Consider the following 18499-nt stretch of genomic DNA (forward strand, 5'->3'; position numbering starts at 1 on the left):
TATTTTATTTAGCATTATCTTAACTAACACTATTTGTTAATAAATAAATAATTTTATAACTTTTAAATCGGTCAAATTTACATTGTGTTTTCATAATTATTTAATTTTAATATATAATGTCTATCTTCACGGAAATTTAGTTAATACTAATAGTATCCACTTTGAGAAATCGATGCAAAAGTCATAATTTTGTGAAAAGTTGTTTTTTTAACCAACACAAAAATAAACGTTAACTACAAATTAGAGTCGACTATTTATCATTTAAGTTGGGTTTTTTATTGACAATAGACCCAAAATTTACTGTAGTGTATTCATTAGTTTCATAAAAGAATTTTTAAGTGATCACATGATAATAAATGTAAAAAAACATTTATATTAAGTTACTTCTGTTATAGCTTTTCTTCGCAAAGGTCTTTCCATTTTTTTTTAACATAAATATTATGAAATTGAGATACTCTTCTTAAATGGCGTGTCAGTGTCCAATACTTGTGTCGGACACCGACACTTCTATGACACTTATAGGACATGACACATATCCGTGGAGTATCCAATTCAAAAAGTATTTGTTGAATTTTTTATAATTCTAATACGATTTTAACACAATCTTAAAAAGGAAAAATACATTAATTTTCTAAAAACTTAAACTTATTGTATACATTTTTATTATAATTATAAAAATAAGAAACAAATCATTTTGAATCAGTTATGAAAAACATTTTTCTGTTTCAAAAAATAATCTAGAACATACTTATGTATATAAATATTTATTGTCAATTTATATAATTTATAATTATATAATATATAAATTTGTGTCTCCGAATAGAAATTATACGTATTTTCGTGTCCGTAGTTTTAATGTCTATGCTACATTATAAATACGTTAAATTTGTTTGGACCTTTAAAAGTAATGAGAATAAACAATATTTACAAGTTAAAATGGTTTATCATAAAATTGTATAATTCTTTTAAAAGCAATATTATAATTAAAAAATAATGAAAATTAAAAGTTTGAGGGTATTGTGCGTGGTTAGATGTGGGATAGAATTTAGAAACGAGCGAGGTGAAGCTGAGTCACTCCACATTCCGCAAGCTATTATTTCTAGATTTTTCTCTGCTAAAACAAAACCAACTCGTTCAACTGAAGCTCATATATTTGCTAACAAATTCACACCGAATAATCATTCTCTTCAATCCACTTACTGTTAATCAATCTCCCCTAATCAATATTGACGAACACAGTGACGTACCTCTTCATGATGATGCGAGGTTAAATCTGTAAATTGCTCTTCCAACTTTAATTTGCCACCAAAACTATGTGCATTTATTTACTTAAAATCAACAACAACACATACACTTAACTATTATATAAAAAATGTCCCTACCATAGTTGCTTCTGTTTTTACCACTTGGATTTCGTCCATATAAATTCCTTCTATCATGCAATACAATATATATATATATAGATAGATATATATATATATACATCCTTCTCAGTCTCTCTCTCTGTGATGAATGCTGATTTAGCCCCGTAGTTGGTGCTCATCCTCCCGCTTAACTCTCCTTCATATTCAACCATATAACTCACACACACTCTATAACGTAGTGAGAGAAGAAATTATCATTCTTGCTACAGGATAACACCCTCTTAATCCACTCCAATTTTCACGGGAATTGTTTTCACACAAGCCTAATCCTCCTTTAGATAAGCCTCCAAAAATTACCACTTCCCTCACCCTAATTCTTCTACACACCAAGACTAGAAAGAGTTATAGAGAGAGAAAGAAAGAGCTTTCTTGTTACCCATTTCTTTGTGTCTCTCAAACTTCACCTGACTCTTGGGTCAGAAAGACTAATTCTTGGAAATACTCAGTTACATACACTTTTTTTTTCCATTTCTGAGTCTCGAGAAGTTTAGTCCTTGGGGATACTGGTATAGAAGAGAATTGTGGTTTTGTTTGGTTGGTTGGTTGGTTTTTGGTTGTTGTTCATTGCATTCTTGATGGACTATTGCATGAGAGAAATAGAGGGAAAGCAAGCACATGACCCTTTGTTCAACAAGTCATCGTCTTCTTCTTCTACAACGGTGTGGGTGGAAGGGCCTGTGATAGTAGGAGCTGGGCCCTCAGGGCTTGCAGCAGCAGCATGTCTGAGAGAGAAGAACATCGAAAGTGTGATTCTAGAAAGATCCAATTGCATAGCTTCTCTGTGGCAGCTCAAGACCTATGATCGCCTACGCCTTCACCTACCAAAGCAATTCTGCGAGCTTCCCTTCATGCCCTTCCCTTCTCACTTCCCCACATACCCTTCCAAGCAACAGTTCGTGGAGTACTTGGAAACTTACGCGCAAAGGTTCAAAATTAAGCCAAGCTTCAATGAGACGGTGCAGCATGCAGAGTTTGACGCGAAACTCGCGCTGTGGAGGGTGAAGACCGTCGACAAGGCGGAGAACACCACGGAGTACATGTGCCGGTGGCTGATCGTGGCCACCGGCGAGAATGCCGAGGCGGTGGTGCCGGATATAGAAGGTGTGGAAGAGTTTGGTGCGCCCATAAGACACACGAGTTTGTATAAGAGTGGAGAAGAGTTCAGAGGGAAAAGGGTTTTGGTGGTGGGGTGTGGAAATTCTGGAATGGAAGTTTGCTTAGATCTTTGCAACCATAATGCTACTCCTTCACTTGTCGTCAGAGACACAGTAAGAACTCCGAATCTCTTTGCCTCTCAAAATAAAAAATAAAAATGTACAAGCTTTTCTCTCTCTTTTTTTTTTTTCTTTCCCAAAGTTCATGTCCCTCCTTACTTAGAATAATTTCTGATTTAATATGAGAAACTTTCTGATTTATTTCACAACAAGACGCTAACTTTTCTGATTTCCGCTTTTTTAATCGCGTTGTGTTGTTGTGTTGTGACTTTTGTCATGTTTCGCTTGCAAAACCTTAGATGGGGTCTTTTTATTTTTCTTTCTCTTTTTCTCATGCAAAAAATTCCATATAATATAATGCTCACGGTTCCTATATAAACTCTCACATCACTCGCTGCAATCAGAAAAACGAGTTTGCAAGCGCCGTGTCGTTCTGAAACAATAAAAACTTAATTAATCAGTCCACAAATTTGGGTTTTCTACAACACTTTCGTTCCTGCATCACCCGGCTTCAAGTTCCAATGGTTTGCTAAAAAACAAATACTATTATTCTTTTGATGAACACAAGCCTTTAAAACTTGATCTTGCACTTTCCTGGTTTTTTTATTTTTTTAATTAAGCACGCGCACCATAGGTGTGAGTGTGATGAGTGATTTTTTCATTATTTGGAGCACCAAATTCTTTTTCTCCTATTTCTATATTAATTTCTAATGGCTTTCCCAAAAAAATCAATAGCTGAAAGGCGTGGTGTATGAACTCCCACCTTTTGTTTTTTGAAGCTAAAGAGTGAAGTTGATTCCTTTTACATATTTTTTGATTTTCTTACTGTGGTGGTAACTAGAATAAAAAAAGTGTTGGTTAATAAAAATGGTGTGTTTGGTTTGGTTAAGGTACACGTCCTACCACGAGAGATGCTGGGAAAATCAACTTTCGGGTTGTCCATGTGGTTGCTGAAGTGGTTACCCATGCGACTTGTCGATCGATTCTTGCTAATGGTGTCATGGCTTATGCTTGGTGACACTTCTGAATTGGGATTGGATCGACCGTGTTTGGGTCCCCTCGAACTCAAAAACATGTCAGGAAAGACCCCTGTGCTAGATGTGGGTACCCTTGCCAAGATTAAAGGTGGAGACATTAAGGTACTTCCCTTTTTATCAAATCAATTTCAACTTTCCTTTTTAATCTCAATCCTCACACCACAGCAAACATCTTATTTACTTACTTACCTACACCACACACATAGTTACCTCTTTTCTAAATGCTGCTGCTACCTAATTTTTTTCCTTTGCTTTTCATCAACTGCTGCATAAACAATCTCTAATCACTGTTTTGATCACGTTTGGTGGGGTTAATTGCTTTCCTGGTTGTTTGAAATCAAAGACAGAAATGAAATCTGAGTGTGTGTGAAACTGAAAATTGGTGTAGGTACGTCCAGGCATTAAGCGGCTTAAACGTCACACAGTGGAATTTGTGGATGGAAGGACAGAGAATTATGATGCAATCATATTGGCGACTGGTTACAAAAGCAATGTGCCCTATTGGCTTAAGGTTGACACATGACACTTACCCGTTCTTCTTCTTGTATTAAATACAACATGTTTGTTTTTTCAGTGACTCGAAAATTCTGAAAATTTTAAATTGTTGGAAATTGTGTAGGAAGAAGATATGTTCTCTAAGGAAGATGGGTACCCTATGATGCCATTTCCAAACGGGTGGAAAGGTAAAAATGGTCTTTATGCTGTGGGGTTTACCAAAAAGGGACTACTTGGTGCATCCATGGACGCAAAGAGAATAGCTCAAGAAATTGAAAAGTGTTGGGAAGCTGAGGCAAATCATAGAACTGCTTTTGCACGCTCACACTTGCCGCAAACAAATTCATAGTGGCTGCTGCTTAGTTTGGTTTTGGCTAAGTTACGAGAGAAGAGCTCCATCGAAGAAAGAAAATCATAAATGATGTTTGGGTTTTGGCTAAGAGGCAAAAAGAGAAGACATTTTTTGAGGAGGAGATTGAAGGTGGTAGATAAATGGGAACGGAGGTTTTTGGTGGTATTACGCTATCATATGTGTTCAATGCTAATTCCAAAATGATGCTCCTCCAATAGCCCATGCATGGGTGAAGAGGGCAAAATGCAAAATTTGGATTTTACTTTGATGCCCTTCAACCTAATTTTGATGGAATCGTTTGGAGTTGAGAGAAGAAGATATTGAATTGAATTTGAAGGAAAGAAAGAGGGTGGATTTTTCTTTGGGGGGGGGACCTAGATTAGGTCCTCGGTTCTATGTACGTTTTGTACATTGCAATTTTTTTTTTCTTAAGTAGGTTTGACTTACAAGAGAGAGAGAGAGAGAGTGAGAGAAACAGAGTAAAAGGACATGGTTGAAAAGGCTGAAATTTCAGTTTAACCAATATTTCCTTCTTTTTTTTCTTTCCCTTTTTCTTAGGAAAATAGAGTATGAGATTTTGTGTTGTTTTTCTCTCTGGACGCTTAAAAGTTTGGCTTGGGGTTATCTTTCTGTATTTTGTAAGTAAAGTTTGGAGAAAAAGAGCAAAAGTTAATGAAATGAGAGGGGGAAAAAAGTTTTAGCTTGGGATGAAGTGCTAGATTGTGTACCATTTTGATTACCACTTCCATGCAATTTCATTGTCGAAATGATTTCATTCCAAGTAGGAATCAGGACCACTCTCGCTTTTGAGCAGAAGCTTGAGAATGTGCGTTTGGAAACAGCCAGAAACAATTAATTTCAGAGAATTGCTGTAGAATTTGTTATCACATTTATTACCAACTCACCAACTTCATTAAATTCACACTCCCATAAACAATTCAAGCATCGAGAAGTGAATGCAACAAGCCATATGTGGTGCTGGCTTTTTCCATCAATCACAAGCAACCACCCTTTTACAATATATGAATATGTTTGATTTTGAATTCATCAACTCCACCACAATCATACTCCATACTCCACATACATTTAAAATGCGAGTTCCAGCAAATAAATACTCATTAAATTGTTACTGTGTAACTGAAATTGACAATACAGTAACATTTTGTTTTTGTTTTTGTAAAAGGTGTTTGATTTTCATATGGGAATAGGTTGGTTTGTCAGAAATTGTGCAGTGTACTAGAGGGTGACACAACCCTACCTGTTTATATGCAAGTTGAGTAGATAAAACTATAGGTAGTCACATTGATTTGATATGATCTGAGTGATTGTTGTAATGATAATAAGAAAAAGGGAAAAATGGATCCTGAAAAAGAAAAAAGTGTAACAGGGTATGGAGGGTCAACGTCATTGTAGTGTCAAAGTGTCAATTGTGGGAGGTTAGAGTGGAAATGGATGATTGTGTTTGTTTGTGATTCCTTTGAGGAATGGGTGATTGATAGATAGATAGATAATGCCCAAATTGATTCTTCTAAAGAAGCTACCGTTAATTATACAAGAGATGTGTGATTTTAGTCCAAATTTAGCACAACACTTGTGATCTCAACATGACCCCCTCATCACAAAAAGGAAGAGTCATTTCATATCCTTGCTTTCCCTTTTCTTCTCCAGTAATCTTACTGTTATTTCACCATTATGAGGAACCCACATCACTCCCATAATTCATCACACCTGCCTCATAATGCTCAAAAGGAATCAAACCATTTTTAAAAAATATAAATAAACCACCACAGAATTTTTTTAAACATTTTTCATAGAAATTATCTTTTTTTTTAACTTTGGCTACTATTCTTAAATAATATTAGGAGTTATGTAGGAGTGTAGGTCTGATATTACTTAGAAAGTTGAATATGCAAAAAGAAAAATATTAAATCATTTAAAAACTTTAATTTTTTATATTTAGTATTCTCTAGTTTAATTTTTTAGATATATAATATGTAGCACATACACGTAAACGGACACTGATACACGGACGTGAAGATACATATAATATCTAAAATATACGGAGACACGAATTTATATATTATATAATTATGAATTATATAAATTGACAATAAAGATTTATGTCCATAAGTATGTTCCAGATTATTTTTTTAGCAGAAATATATTTTTCATGACTGGTTCAAAAGAATTTGTTTCTTATTTTCATAATCATAATAAAAATTTATACAATAAGTTTGAGTTTTTAGAAAATTAATGTATTTTTTATTTTTAAAATTGTGTTAGAACCGTATTAAAATTGTTAAAAATTTGACAAATACCTTTTAATTGAATATTTCACGGATATGTGTCTTACAAGTGTTATACGAGTGTCGGTATCCAATATGAGTATCTCCAACCGACACGTTATTTAAGAGAAATATGTGTTGAGTCGGATTGATATAAACAAAATTGGGTTTTCAACATAATTTTCTCCTTTTAGAGTACGGGTGATCTGATTTAACAACCTTGAAATCAGTCAAAAGTCAATGCTGGAGTTTTGGATAAAAAATATCTTTCATAGAGTTATAACATCCTTAACAAACAGGAAAAAGATAACCAAAATAAAGGGAAAGATTCATGCATGGAATTTCTTAAACATAAGTCAATAATTCATGTGGGAGCATTTAATTACGACTGGGTAAAAACAGGATTAATGTTCCAGTAATTATAGGGATAAATAAAAGCTAATATTTATCCCCTTTCAAAATATAATCTTTTAAAATTCAGGAAAGTAATAAAATAACTTATTCACAAATCGTGACATATAAGTCTACTGATTTAGTATAGTACCAGTATTCTGGCAATATTTGTGAAAAAAAATTGTTTATTATACAATTAATTTTGTAATAAATATTCTCTTTTGTGACTATACTACAAGTAAATCATGAAATAGAAATTAATTCTAGAGACAAAAATTTTAAAGATTGAAAAAAAATGGTTTCTAAATTAGTTTTTTTATTATTATTAGATTATTTCTAAATTAGTATCTAATTAGAATCTAAATAATTTATAGTTAAACCATTAGTAGATAATTGGATACCAATTTATAAATCATTTAATAATAATATAAATTAATTTTTTTTAAAAAATTTAGTCCTAAATTTTTTTTAATTTAACCACTATACTAACTAATTACTTTTTGTTTCTAATATTATTTACTATTTTATAATTTTCTTATAGCGTAATAATTCCCCAAACATTTCTTTATTATATCAGGGATTTAATAAGTGAAACATTCTCTTAAAACATAAAATAATTCTTTTGTGAAATCCGTCTTTTATTTCCGTGTCACTTTGATAGATAAAAACTAAAAAAAATCCAAAGACTACAGTTTTTATAATAAAAAATGTCTTGTGTTAAAATTATATTAAAATTGTGAAAAGAATCTTTAGAAATTTCTGGGATTGAATGTTACCTAGTTGCCCACATGAAAATGCTGATAAATTTTGATGATGGGTGATTCATGAAGTGATGCATGCATGCAACAACTGTGAAGTGGGCAATGGTACACGCATACATATATGTATATGTGTATATATATATATAGAGAGAGAGAGAGAGAGAGAGAAGAATGATGTGTACTAATAATGAAGAAGAAGAATGTCCGAGAATTTGACAATGCATAGAGGTGTTTGATATGGGTATTGTGTGTTGAGTTGAGTTGAGGTTTTTTAATGTTTGAAAAAATGGGAAAGGTATAATTGTGTGACAGATGCAGACATGGAAGACATATGTGCATATTTATGTTTAATCAAAACAAACAGAAGAAGTGATTCAGCCAAAAAAAGAAAATAAAAAAGAGAAAAAGAGAGGTTACCAAATACCAATTGACATGTTGCCTAAAAAATCATGGAGCCATCTTCTATTGGGCCCATTCCTTGTCCTTTCCCATTCCTCACTCTCTTATCATTTCTTACACTCCCCCTTATCATTCTTTACACCATCTTCTATTTTTAATTTATTATTCTTCATACTATAAACTATTTTAATCACCTTCGTATTTCAAACTTCTATTTCACTAACAGACAAAATTAATTATAAAGGACTCAAACTTATACTTTTATTTCTACGCATTAATTAATGACCAAAAACAAAATCAACAATTGGTACAGAGGAGTTGCAGAATTTATACGTACCTTACCCATTTCTCCTAGTCCTTGTCTTCCACTACTGTACATGCCAATGCCACCAATTCAACAACACAACTCTCTCTCCCAAACACTTTCATCTCTCAACTAAGCTCCTAATTAATTAGTAACATATCTCAATGCTTCCATCCTTTTTATATGCTAAACTTATTTATTAAATCAAAATATTAAATATATTTTTCGTCAATCTTTATATTACACTACAACAAGAAAATCATGAAATAGAAATCAATTTTTAGAGATAAAAAAAATAATTAGTTATTGTAGTGACTAAATTAAATACCATTTTAGATACTAAAACAAATTTGATTTATAAATTAGTTTTTATTATTGTTAAATGGTTTCTAAATTGATATCTAATTAGTAACCAAGATTTTTGCTACCAATTATTTAGATTCTAAATTTGGTAGCAAAAACCTTGGTTGCTAAATAGACACCAAAAAATCATCTAACAATAATAGAAACTAATTTAAAAATCAAAATTTTCTTGGTCTTTATAATGATCTCTAATTTAGTCACTATATTAATTAATTATTTTTTTTCTCTAAAAATTAGTTTTTATTTCATAATTTTCTTAAGATATTTATAATATCTAAAGTTTGTACTAAAAACGAAAAGTTGTGTATAATAATGAAAAGCATATTTATCTCTAAATTAAATTATTATGATATGTATATGTACCGGTAGTTTTATTAATTGGTTATAAATAATTTTATATTTTTTCCTACAATTATACATTATATATATATATATGATAAAATATGATACAAGGTGTACCTTGTTTTGTGTATAATAGAAAGCAGACAAACTTAAAATTAGTAATAGACGCAGTCAAATCATAAAAATTTAATAAGAGAAACTTATCCAAGTTCAGTATTATATCCTTTTAACTTCTACATAACCAACTCATATAAGTAAAAAAAAAATCTCATACAAGTTTTAGGATTTAGTACACCAATAAATAAATATAGGGTAATAATATTAACTATTTCATATAACAATGATAATGCTAATTAAATATTTTTCTTTAATTTTTTTATAGTTTAATAGAAATTGAATGTATATTAAAATTTAAGAGAATCTTTTGTCAAATTTAATATAATTATCCACGGTATGACAGTATATATCATGGCAATATAAATCGCAGTTTAATTGAAATATCTTTCTAAAGTTTTTAATACCAAAAGATAATATATATTATTTTTTAAGAATTCGTTTTATTTTAACTTAATCATAAAAGAGTAAGATGGGTTTTTTTATTAAAAAAATAACATACAAGTACTGTATCTTTAAATTAACTATTTTAATTTAATTTTTTTAGGCTATACACTCAAGTAACATTTTTGTTGCATATATAAAGTACCATCATTTTTAATTGATCGTTGAAGCAATAAAACTCTTTACTCCAATAATGGATCGAAGGTTGAGTCAGAGAAACACCATATAAATTTTGTTGATAAACACACGTGACTGAAGTTAGGATAAAGCAATGTGTTACGGAGAAGATTTTAGGATTTAGTCATTTGTTGCATTAAGTTATGTCCATAAAAAGTTGGTCCAATGTTTTAGTATTGGAGATTTAGAGTTGATTTTCTTTCCACACCCAAATATTGGTTTGTTGGTTTAAAAAAAAAATTATCAATTTTTTTTTATAAAAAACTTTCATGGTAGACATCACTATGCTACTTGACATCTCAGCTAGGTTGACACCTCAAGTAACAACAATCATTTGTCATCACATGAAAAAAATATTATTAAAAAAATGAAAAAGAAAGAAAATACAAATATATAGGGGAACTAGACCAAAACCTGTATGTTAACAAAAACGATACATAGGTAGATTATACCTATTAATAAATAATTTTAAGAACAGACTAGATGAAAGTCTATTATACCAATTAAAGGATTCTCTATTAATAAATCTTAAATTAGCCAACTTATCAACACACGCATTCCCTTCACGAATAAATCCTAAATTAATTTTTAAGTATTACTCAAATGGTAAATTACATCACTCAAACTGAAGTTAGTTAGGTAAGTGATAGTTAGAATTAAGTTAAAATCTTAATTGTATGTAATATTTAAGATAAATAAATATTCATTTTAACAATGTAACTATTAAAAGAATTTTAGTTTAGTCATATAAAATTATTTCATTCACAATAAAAATAATTTGAAATATTAAAATTTAACATTCAATATTTTAAAAGTTTAATGATAAAATTATTTGATATGCTAGAAAAAATAATTACTCACAATGTTACATTTTTTTTGTATACAAACTCAGCATTTAACATATTATATATAGGTCTTGTAGAAACGAAATACAATCAAATTATATAACACTTTATAAGATATTAGTGTAGAAATAATATAACAATTTCCCTTTTATACAGTAATAACAATATATTTATAAACCATTATTTAAAAATGTTTTATAAATTTTTTTTTTAACTTTTAAAACATTGAATAGTTTTAATTTTTTTATTACTAAATTAAATTTAATTCAAAAAAAATTGGTCTTGGATGTGTAAGTTGGAATCTACTTCAGTTTCAATAAAGTAAAATGCAATTGAGATTTGTGTTTAGGGATGACATTATGCGATGCGGACTCAGTAATTTAACCAATCGATTCGTTTAAGTCCATTACGCAAAATCTACATGGGTCAATTGAGCGGAACGGGTTGACCCACTGACCCGCCACAAAAAAGGTAAAATTGTGTACTTACATCAAACACCTATGTTTGAATACATTCAAAATATAGAAAGAGAAACTGACCAATAATATTTTTTCAAATTAGACTGAATTAGTTGAACCATATTTTTTCTCCGTGTATTGTGAGAGTATAATCATATTTTATTTTATATGATAATCATATTGGTTGAACCATTAATTTTAATTTACATAGTTGAAAATATAACCTTGTGCTATCATTGCTTATCAAAACAAAATCGGATTTACTTGTGATGCATAAGGTCTTGGTAGTATATATTGAATGGTTGACAATGAATTAATTGTGGAGTAGAAAGAAAAAGAGAACAATAATATTTCTTCAAATTGGACTGAACTAGTTGAACTCATCATCATTGTGGGAGTATAATCATATTTTATTTTGTACGATACCACATTGGTTGAACCATTGATTTTATTTATATGTTTATTATATATTTTTCACCAAAATCTTAATTTTTAAATTGGATTAGAATGGATGAGGAATGTACTAACCTACATCCAAATAGAAGAATATTGATGTTTTAGAATTGACTATGTTTAATGTAGTGGTATATAGGTGTTTGATATTTGTGTATGTTTTAAACTGGACGGTGTTTGATGTTTAACTTAATTAAATTAGTGATGTTTGACTATGTTTGAAATGGAAGAAGAATATTGATGTATGATATTTTATATCAGTAAAAAACATGAGTTCAATTTTTATTCAATTATAATCAATTTATATTCAAAAAAATTATAATTATTCAATTTTTCAGTAGCAATGCAAAAAGTAACAAATATTTTGATTAAATTATTCTATATTCAACTTTTCAGTAGCAAATATTTTTATTGAATTTATTTAAAAAAAATGTACACGGTTGACCCGCGCTGATCCTTATACAGGATGGGACAGAGAAACCAGTCTATGTGGACTATGTGGGTCGGACCAACCCAGCCTGCATTTTACAGACCAAACACAGGACAGACCTATGCGGAGTGGGTCATCCCTATTTGGGCTATCATGCTTGAAGTAATTCTTTTATTGGAATTGAAATAGAAATTACACTTTTATTGTTTAAATTGAGGAAAGAAAATAAAAAAATGTAATATTTGAATTAAAAAAACAATAAAATTAAATTAAAAAATTGTAAATGTTTTAGTTAATATAATAAATTTTAAATAAATCATGTTACGTTGTATAATATAATATAATAAGGTAAAAAACGTAAAACATTTATGTTAAAGTTGAATTTTTTTTCTCCTTCTCATTATTGGATATGGGAAAATCATTGCCTCCCACATATTCATCTCTTCTGCAAATCAGCTAATACAGATACTTGCATTTTACGTTTTCTTTTCTGTTGAAAATAGTACAAATGTTAGTTCAAATTTTTATTCCTATTTTATAATTATATTATTAGCATAAAACATTTGACTAATTATATTTTGTAAACAAAAACTCTTACATTTGAAGCTTTTTTATTGACAAAATCCAAATTTAAAACTAGTTTAAAGAATTTAAAATGGGTTATACTAAACCTAATAATTTATTGAAAATAAGATGGTCCTACTAAGGTGTAGAGTAATGCATGATAGGGCAATTAAAAATGTAGAGACACATGGTGCACATGGAAGTTTTATCAGTTCAATGAAGATTGAGGACCATAGTGGTTTTTCAAGGTTTAAAAATGACTTAATAGTGTGTGGTCCAAAACTTCAAATTATTCATCATTCTAACGTTTGTGACGAATACGTCTTAAACCGGATTTTGCTCTATATATGGACCATATATTATATTCTTTTCCAACTTCTTTATTCTTAGCAACTAATTTCCTTTTATTTTCATAGGGACCTTCTTAATAACACCAATTTCTCTTCTTCATTAACCACATTATAATAAAGTAGGTTTAGGATTAATAGCTGCCCATCTTAGTTTCTTTAATATTTAAAAACAATTTCCTTGATTGGAAAAAGATGAATAGAAGATTTTTTCCTTTCTAATAGTTTAAAGTTTTGGAAGGAAAATTGTGAAAAATAGATAAATTAAAACATATTATTTTCTATTTCTATTTGTTTCTCTTAATTTGGAGAGATTTCAAAGTACAGTAAAATAACATAATTTGGATAGATTTCAAAGTACAGTAAAATAACATAATTTTAAAGTTATTGAAGATCCTATATAAACTAAAGATAAAAATAATTTATAATATAAAACCATGAAATAAAAACTATTTTTTAGTGACAAAAAATAATTAGTTTATATAGTGACTAAATTAGAAACTATTTTAGAGACTTAAAAAATGTTGGTTTCTAAATTAATTTTTATATTATTAAATGATTTCTAAATTGGTATCTAATTTAGTTACTATAGCAACTAATTATTTTTTTTTCTAAAATTGGTTCTATTTCATATTTTTCTCGTAGTGATATAAGTGGGTGCAAATTTTACTATATAAGTTCGGTTTTATAAAGTTGAGTTAAATTTAAAGTTCACATCTTAATATGATATCAAAATCCTAACGAAAGAGTGTTGGGCTTATTATGTTATCCACTATCAAGTCACTTTTGAATTATCTATAAATATATAGTCAAACACACAATTGGAGGGTAGGAAAAATATTGAAAATCCTACATCAACTTAAAATAAAAATATTTTATATTATATAAATAGATACAAACATCAAATTATAAATTGATTTTATAAGAGTGGTTATAATTAATACACTTTTTTTATAAATTGTGGAAACTAAATTAATTGAAAAACTATGTCATCTTTCATTATTATTTATAGTGTAATAGAGCAGTATAGCTTTATTCCTTCCTTGGGAAAGGATAATAGGTAGCTTTTGTTCTCTTTCCTTTGCTTCTCTTGAATGAACATAAATGGAGGAATTTGAAATTCTCTTTCCTTTCCCTGGTTGAGCTAAATGGACTGTGAAACAAAGAAGCACTTTATTGTTCTTTAAAATTTAATTGGTGGAACATGTTAATTGGAAGTGTGTGATATGAATGGAGAGAGAAGATGGAAGAGAGAAAGAATGGTGATTGGAAACAGTCAGCATCAAGTGAGAGAGGGTAAGCAATATAATTATTGGTCAACCAAAAGGTCATCTATCAATAGTCCAAATCTATCATTAGGGTTCGATCAAATGATTGGTTTTTCTTGGAATGTTTGTCAAGGAAAATCACCTATTATTCAAGTTCCCAATATATAATCTTAGATACTTTTCTTTTTTTATTTCAAAAATTAGGTCCATCACTTTCTTTTCAAACTCCCAATGTTTACTTCTTACAAAACTCACTAACTTTTCCCTTATATTTTGTTTGGCCAAATTCCACTTGTGGCATAAACAATTTTTTAAACTAAATATTTTAATGATTGTATTGGAAAGAATTAATTGTATGCAGATCAAGTAAATAAAAAATCAATTTTCTTAAGGAAAATTATGTTTTCACATCCATATTAAAGCATTGGGAGTTCTATGCAACTCACATATACCATTTTTAATGTGATGATTTAAAAAAAAATATAATAAATATATTATAAAAAAAATCATCAAATAGAAATCATTTTTTAGAAACCAAAATAATTAGTTGCAATAGAAACTAAATTAGAGACTATTTTAAAAATTAAAAAAAAAAATCTAAATTAGTTTTTATTATTGTTAAATAGTTTTTAAATTGGTATCTAATTAGCAACCAAGGTTTTAACTACCAATTATTTAGATTCTAAATTTGGTAGCAAAAACTTTGGTTGCTAATTATATATTAATTTAGAAACCATTTAACAATAATAGAAACTAAAAAAAAAATTATTCAGTTTCTAAAATGATCTCTAATTTAGTCATTATATAAACTAATTTATTTTTTTTAAAATTGATTTTTATTTCATGATTTTTTTAGTGATAATAAATTTATAATTAATTGATATGAAAAGTTATTAAAATAACAATATTGTTAGTTATTGTATAATTTTGATGATTTTAGAAAAAAATATATAATAAAAAATAAATTTATAATTAAATGATAAAAAAGATTAAATAACAATATTGTTGATTATAAAATTAATGTAGAAAAAGAGTTAGATGTCAATATATCAAAATCTTTTTCTTAATTACTTTTCACCCAAATTATATATTATTTACACCTTAAAAATCAAATAAAATATTCTTAACTTTCTTTACCCAAATGCATATTAAACTTATTAAATTAATTTGATAAAAACAATGAACAATATCTCTCAACATGGCATGTTACATGTTAGTAATTTAGAGCACAAATCGAAATTACTTAGTATATTATGTGGATTGTTTATAACTTTTTTGGCCAAACATGATTTTGAAGTTATTTATATTTGAACAAAAGAAGCACATATTTATTTCTTATACATTGATCAACATTTGCATTGATCATTAAACATGGAAGAGAAGATAATAAATGTGAAGGAGAAGATATTATGCTATGGGATATGCAACTTATTTGTGGAAAAATCTTATGAGTTGTTTAACATCTGTATTAACTAATAAATGAAGGTGAAAGAATAAGAAATGCCAAAAAGAGAAAGGAAATATTTATGAGTCAAGGAAGTATTCAATAGAAACTCTTATTAAAGCAAAGATTAATTAAGTTTGTTGTATGAAAGATATTAAAGAGGGTATTAATGATTAAAATGTAGTGAAAATGGTTGATTTGTATGAGTTTATGTATTTAATACAAATTGAAATGAAATTAGAGATGGCATAAGGGTGGCTTTCGCAGGCCAACCCATGTCACTTGCCTACAGAACAGGGACAACTTAACCCGCTAACTTGACTACCTCAAATTATTAGGTCAAATGAAGTTACAATATGCAATAAATATTTTTTTATTAAAATTAAATTTAAATAATTATAAAGTAATTGAAACATTGATGTTGGAGATCTCACGTCGACTAGAGATTATATTATTTCATTGTATATAAGTGGGTGCAAGCCTTACTCCATGAGCCGGTTTTATGAAGTTGAGTTACACTTTAAATTCACTTCTTAATATGGTATCAGAGTCATTTAAAGCTTATCCTAGTGAATGTTTGTTGGACTTATCCGGCCATTCGCTATCGAACCGTTATCGTATCACTCATAATATGTTATCCCACGCACACCGGTTTTATAAAGTTGAGTTAGGCTTAAAGTTCACCTCGTAATAATTCATTAACTGAGTATATATATATATATATATATATATATATATATTTTTTTTTTTTTTTCCCTAATAAGTTATTAATTTTTGCTTTTAATATTCAATAGTTTTCTTTAAAAAAAAAATCCTGATAATAACTTTTAATTTATTTTTGTTCAGAAATTATTTTAGATTATATTTTAAAAGTGAATTAGGTAGCTTTTTTTAATATAAATAGAATTTTTCAGAAAAAAAGTTTACAAAATGAACAACAAATATCCATAACTTAATATAATTTCACTCCCTTTCAGTAACTATAATTTCAGGTTGATTGTCTATTGTGGAAAACAACAATTAATGCTAATAAAATCTTGAACACACGATATAGATATTCTCATCAACATGGTTTATATGTTTTGTTTTATATGTGATTTAAAATTGTGGACTAATCGAAGTCCAAAATGTAATATAATGGATAACGATCAAAGACTTTATTTTAGGGTTTTTTTTTTTCTTTCTGCGTCTTATAATTTTTTTCTTTCACTCTGAGGAAAAACAAAATCAGTCTTTAATGAAATTATATTTTAAAGTACATAATTTATAATATTTATAAAATACACAATTTTGGATGGAATTATGAAACCAAACATTCAAATCGGTATATTATTATATTAATAGTTGAATTTATATTTAATTTAACTTCATAAAATAGGTAAATATTACATCTCACTCTTATATTATAATTTGATTTTACTTTTAATTGATGTAATATTTTTAAAAAAGAAAAATAATTATTACTTATTTTATTTTTTTTATAAAAAGTTCGGAAAAAAATACACAACAACCCTATAAGATTGGAGTATAATAATTGATAGAGATATTATATAAACTAATAATACAACGAAATAAAAAAAAAGTGTATAAAAAAGTATTAATTCGTTTTATGTGATTTAGTTAAAATCCAAACTTGGACTTCAAGATGATGATAATAAAACATATTAGAAGAATTATTAAGTTGAATAGATGACATGAGTTATATTATTAATCTAAAGTATACGAGTGTCAACTCATATAATTGTAATCAATATTCAAATAATTGTTTGTTGAAAGCACATTTCCATTAAAAAAAAAACACTAGTTCTTATATTCTTTATTGTTTTTTTGATGTATGAGGTTGTTCTATGGAGTTATGTTTTTGTGGTCAGAATTGTGCTTGGATGAGATTTTGAAGGACAGCAGAGAAAGCAAAGTTATGGTAATAGGAGTGAGATAATGTGAAATCCAGTGAAACATGGAACAAACAGTGAAAGCTTTGGGGTTGTTGAGGACAAAAAAAGACATGAAAAAGAAAAGAAAAAAACACTAGTTGTGTTGTGGTTAATAATTATGATAACCTTTCTATTGCTGCCTCCACTAACACACTGAATCTATACACAATTTTCTTTGCAGTTTTTTAATTTCCTTTTAGTACAATTTGTGACCCTGTTGCATATGAATCTAACAAGATCTCAAGAAACGTTAAAGAAAAAGTATTAATGCTTTTCGTACCATCTCTGACGCTATTGCAAGATGCAACAACCATTGACATGCACTTCCATTGCATCAATTTTTTCTCTTTTTCAATCATTGCTCTTTCGCTTCAGAAAGGAATGAACCAGGAACAAAAAATAAGTCAAAAACTCGAAAAAAATTAAAATGATATTTATGCGGTGAACGTGGATCGAACACGTGACCTTCAGATCTTCAGTCTGACGCTCTCCCAACTGAGCTATCCCCGCTGATGATTTTGTTGTGCACTTTAGTTTATATATACATGCTAATTCTTGCAAAATTATATTAATAATACAGAAAAAGTTTGGAACAAAAGAAAGAAAATCTGACAAACATTTTTGTTTTCTAACAAAATCACGTTTAACTCTG

The 18499-nt window shown here is 28.6% G+C and overlaps 1 protein-coding gene and 1 non-coding gene across 2 annotated transcripts; one reads left to right on the plus strand and one right to left on the minus strand.

Annotated features, from left to right (window-relative positions):
• The first annotated feature begins 1463 nt into the window (after nt 1-1463).
• On the plus strand, nt 1464-5234 carry LOC137821997 (indole-3-pyruvate monooxygenase YUCCA6-like). The gene is made up of 4 exons (XM_068626836.1): nt 1464-2692; nt 3529-3777; nt 4064-4186; nt 4295-5234. Exons 1-4 carry the CDS (start codon nt 2000-2002, stop codon nt 4517-4519), a joined length of 1290 nt encoding a protein of 429 aa, XP_068482937.1. The 5' UTR covers nt 1464-1999; the 3' UTR covers nt 4520-5234.
• Nucleotides 5235-18284: 13050 nt separating this feature from the next.
• TRNAF-GAA (transfer RNA phenylalanine (anticodon GAA)) lies at nt 18285-18357 on the minus strand. Its single transcript has one exon. It is a non-coding gene; the product is annotated as a tRNA-Phe (tRNA).
• Nucleotides 18358-18499: the final 142 nt, after the last annotated feature.

Source organism: Phaseolus vulgaris, chromosome 9, assembly GCF_000499845.2.
Source record: "Phaseolus vulgaris cultivar G19833 chromosome 9, P. vulgaris v2.0, whole genome shotgun sequence".
Lineage (NCBI taxonomy): Eukaryota > Viridiplantae > Streptophyta > Magnoliopsida > Fabales > Fabaceae > Phaseolus > Phaseolus vulgaris.

Excerpts from the sequence above, each read along its gene's own strand:
- LOC137821997 (XM_068626836.1), top strand. The coding sequence starts at position 2,000 with ATGGACTATTGCATGAGAGAAATAGAGGGAAAGCAAGCACATGACCCT. Across the intron at positions 2,693-3,528 it reads CACTTGTCGTCAGAGACACA|GTACACGTCCTACCACGAGA; the intron begins GTAAGAACTCCG and ends GGTTTGGTTAAG. Across the intron at positions 4,187-4,294 it reads ATGTGCCCTATTGGCTTAAG|GAAGAAGATATGTTCTCTAA; the intron begins GTTGACACATGA and ends GAAATTGTGTAG.